The 2233-nt window shown below is 43.3% G+C and overlaps 1 protein-coding gene across 1 annotated transcript; it reads right to left on the bottom strand.

Moving 5' to 3' along the window:
• LOC135490877 (uncharacterized) lies at nucleotides 1-1197 on the bottom strand. Its single transcript, XM_064776447.1, has 3 exons — nucleotides 737-1197; nucleotides 330-452; nucleotides 1-205 (listed from the first exon to the last, which is right to left on the bottom strand). Exons 1-3 carry the CDS (start codon nucleotides 1195-1197, stop codon nucleotides 1-3), a joined length of 789 nt encoding a protein of 262 aa, XP_064632517.1.
• Nucleotides 1198-2233: the final 1036 nt, after the last annotated feature.

The following is a 2233-nucleotide window of genomic DNA, read 5'->3' as shown; positions in this document are numbered from 1 at the left end:
CTACAGGTCAATGCGGAGTTTTAGAATCTTTTCCTTGTAGTAGTCCATCTTCGCCTCGTAGGCACGCTTCTTAAATTTTGCTGCCTCCTGCTGCAAATTAAGCAAACTCATTTTTTGTTCATGTTCATCTTTCAGGTAGGCAAGTGCTTGGTCGGTCTTCTTTAAGACAGGAGATTCATCGGACATGGTAGCCCTCTTCTCAAGGCTGGAAAGAAGAATGCAAAGTCATTTAGATACGCGTGTGGTCAGGAACTCCAAAGTGTTGGAGGTCCATAGTGTAAAGTGATTAGATTTGACTGATACATCGTTGTATTCCATTCACTGCTTACCTTTTACTAGAACGTGGTTTCCTGGGGGTTGCGACAGAGCTGTTGTGAAGATCGTAGTTACCTCCAGTATATTCAACTTCCCCATCCACATCTTTCAGGAATGTTTCCGCGGCTGGAGTGCAGCTGAAAAATAATGAAGGATATCTTTTATTTTTATAACGATTGTGGAGAATGGCGGGCCTAATAACAACCCAATAGAATGTCATAATAAAGTATCATGATAACTAATCACTTTTCGCATTGTTATTTTATTTCTTTTCTATTTCGGAAAGTAGTTTATTTTTCAAGGGATGAGTTGATGTCATTTGGATAGTATTTCAGTTAAGTAAATCTCACTTCGTTTTTGCTGCATATATACCTTTGCCTGTTTTTTATGAAGTTAATTCAAACAGATGACCAATATTTACCTTCCCAGATCGTCAGCGCTTGTTGATGGTAAGGGTTCATCAATGACGTCATCAGCAACTACAGGAACGGAAGGGGCATCGTCATCCACAGGATTATGTAGTTGTTGCAGATCCCCAGGTATGATATTCAGAATGGCAAGGATTTCGTCATCTACCTCCCCTACAGTGGCCGTCCCCCCTCCAGTTTTACCAAGGTCGATCTTTTTCTCACGGGCTACGGCCTTGGCCTTGATCTTCATTCGTCTCCAAAGGTCTTTCAGGTCCTTCGATGCGCACGGTGGACGTTCGGGAAATAAGGCATTCATTTCCCCTGCTATCTTCTCCCATGCTGCCTGTTTTCTCTTGTTTGCCTGGACATCCGTTCGCTTGTCTTCAACGATATCTTCATGAGCTCTTACCAGCTCAATTAGAGCTCTTCGCTGGTCCGGAGTGAAATTCTCACTTCTCTTTCTTCCCGACATTGCCAAGCGATGTACGTCACTTTACGGCCTATGGGCTGAATGCTGTGCAAAGGAGTTCAGTTAAGGTCAACCCCATTCACCAAGTATTACATGATCGTCTGAACAAAGGAAATGCGATCTATGCTTCACATTGCATCACCAGCTGGACTAGTCTAGCTAGACAGACGTCCTTCTGTGGTTCAAATTTCCGATGAACACCAGTGTTTTGTAGGACATGTCTACCTCTAGTCTTACAAATGTTTAGGCTTAAACAGGTCCAAGTTAAACAAAAGAAAAACACGCTTTATAAGTTCGGCCCCATGTATTTTCGTTCGGCTAAACCTGTTTAAATGTGCCGCCGCAGTCCTTTAGACTTTACAATTCAGTAGCAACTTTGTTGTTGCCCCATCTTGTCTCGGGACAGATTCGCTGAGCTTGGACGAATCAATAAGTAAATGATACCTTTTATGGTCATCGATCACCATGGCACTTAAAATACCTCTCGTCCACCACTAAACAGATGCTGACCAACAGGTGACGGTGTTTAAAACACTTACAAACACTAGGCAGAAAGTGAAATTTTCGCCAAAAAACACTTTGGCCAGGTGTCCAGTGCCCCCCCCCCCCCTCTTCATTTTTACTGAGCAAAGGATCACACTCAGTCAAAACATCAATACCCAGCCATCACGTGGCTGAAAATGTCCCATCACAACTTTAATGGCCTTGATATTTCCGTGATGATAATGTTAGGCCGACAATGTCGCCGCCAAGTTTATAAAGCCATCCGAACGCCGCTCAAAAAGGGTGCCGATTTATCAGAGCCCGGTGTACGTCAATCTTAAACGATTCTCAACGCCGATCGGCTGGCATACCATAACTTGTGGCAGGCCGGGCCATCCCGCCGAGGCAAATAATGAAGCAGTAGTAGCCATGACGTATTCACCTGTTGAGTGTCAAAATAAGAAAATAACGTCTGTCGGGTCATCACAACCATGAAAAGCTAAGTATGCTATCAATGTTTTTTTGTTCTTCTTAAAGAACATCTTTCGTCATTTCA

This window comes from Lineus longissimus, chromosome 7, assembly GCF_910592395.1.
Source record: "Lineus longissimus chromosome 7, tnLinLong1.2, whole genome shotgun sequence".
Lineage (NCBI taxonomy): Eukaryota > Metazoa > Nemertea > Pilidiophora > Heteronemertea > Lineidae > Lineus > Lineus longissimus.
This window is presented reverse-complemented; position numbering and strand designations above follow the sequence as displayed.

Bases quoted from the DNA above. Each gene is read 5' to 3' on its own strand.
- LOC135490877 (XM_064776447.1), bottom strand. From the start codon at position 1,197: ATGTCGGGAAGAAAGAGAAGTGAGAATTTCACTCCGGACCAGCGAAGA. The intron at 453-736 runs GTAAATATTGGT...ATTATTTTTCAG, and splicing joins AGCGCTGACGATCTGGGAAG to CTGCACTCCAGCCGCGGAAA. The intron at 206-329 runs GTAAGCAGTGAA...TCTTCTTTCCAG, and splicing joins AAACCACGTTCTAGTAAAAG to CCTTGAGAAGAGGGCTACCA.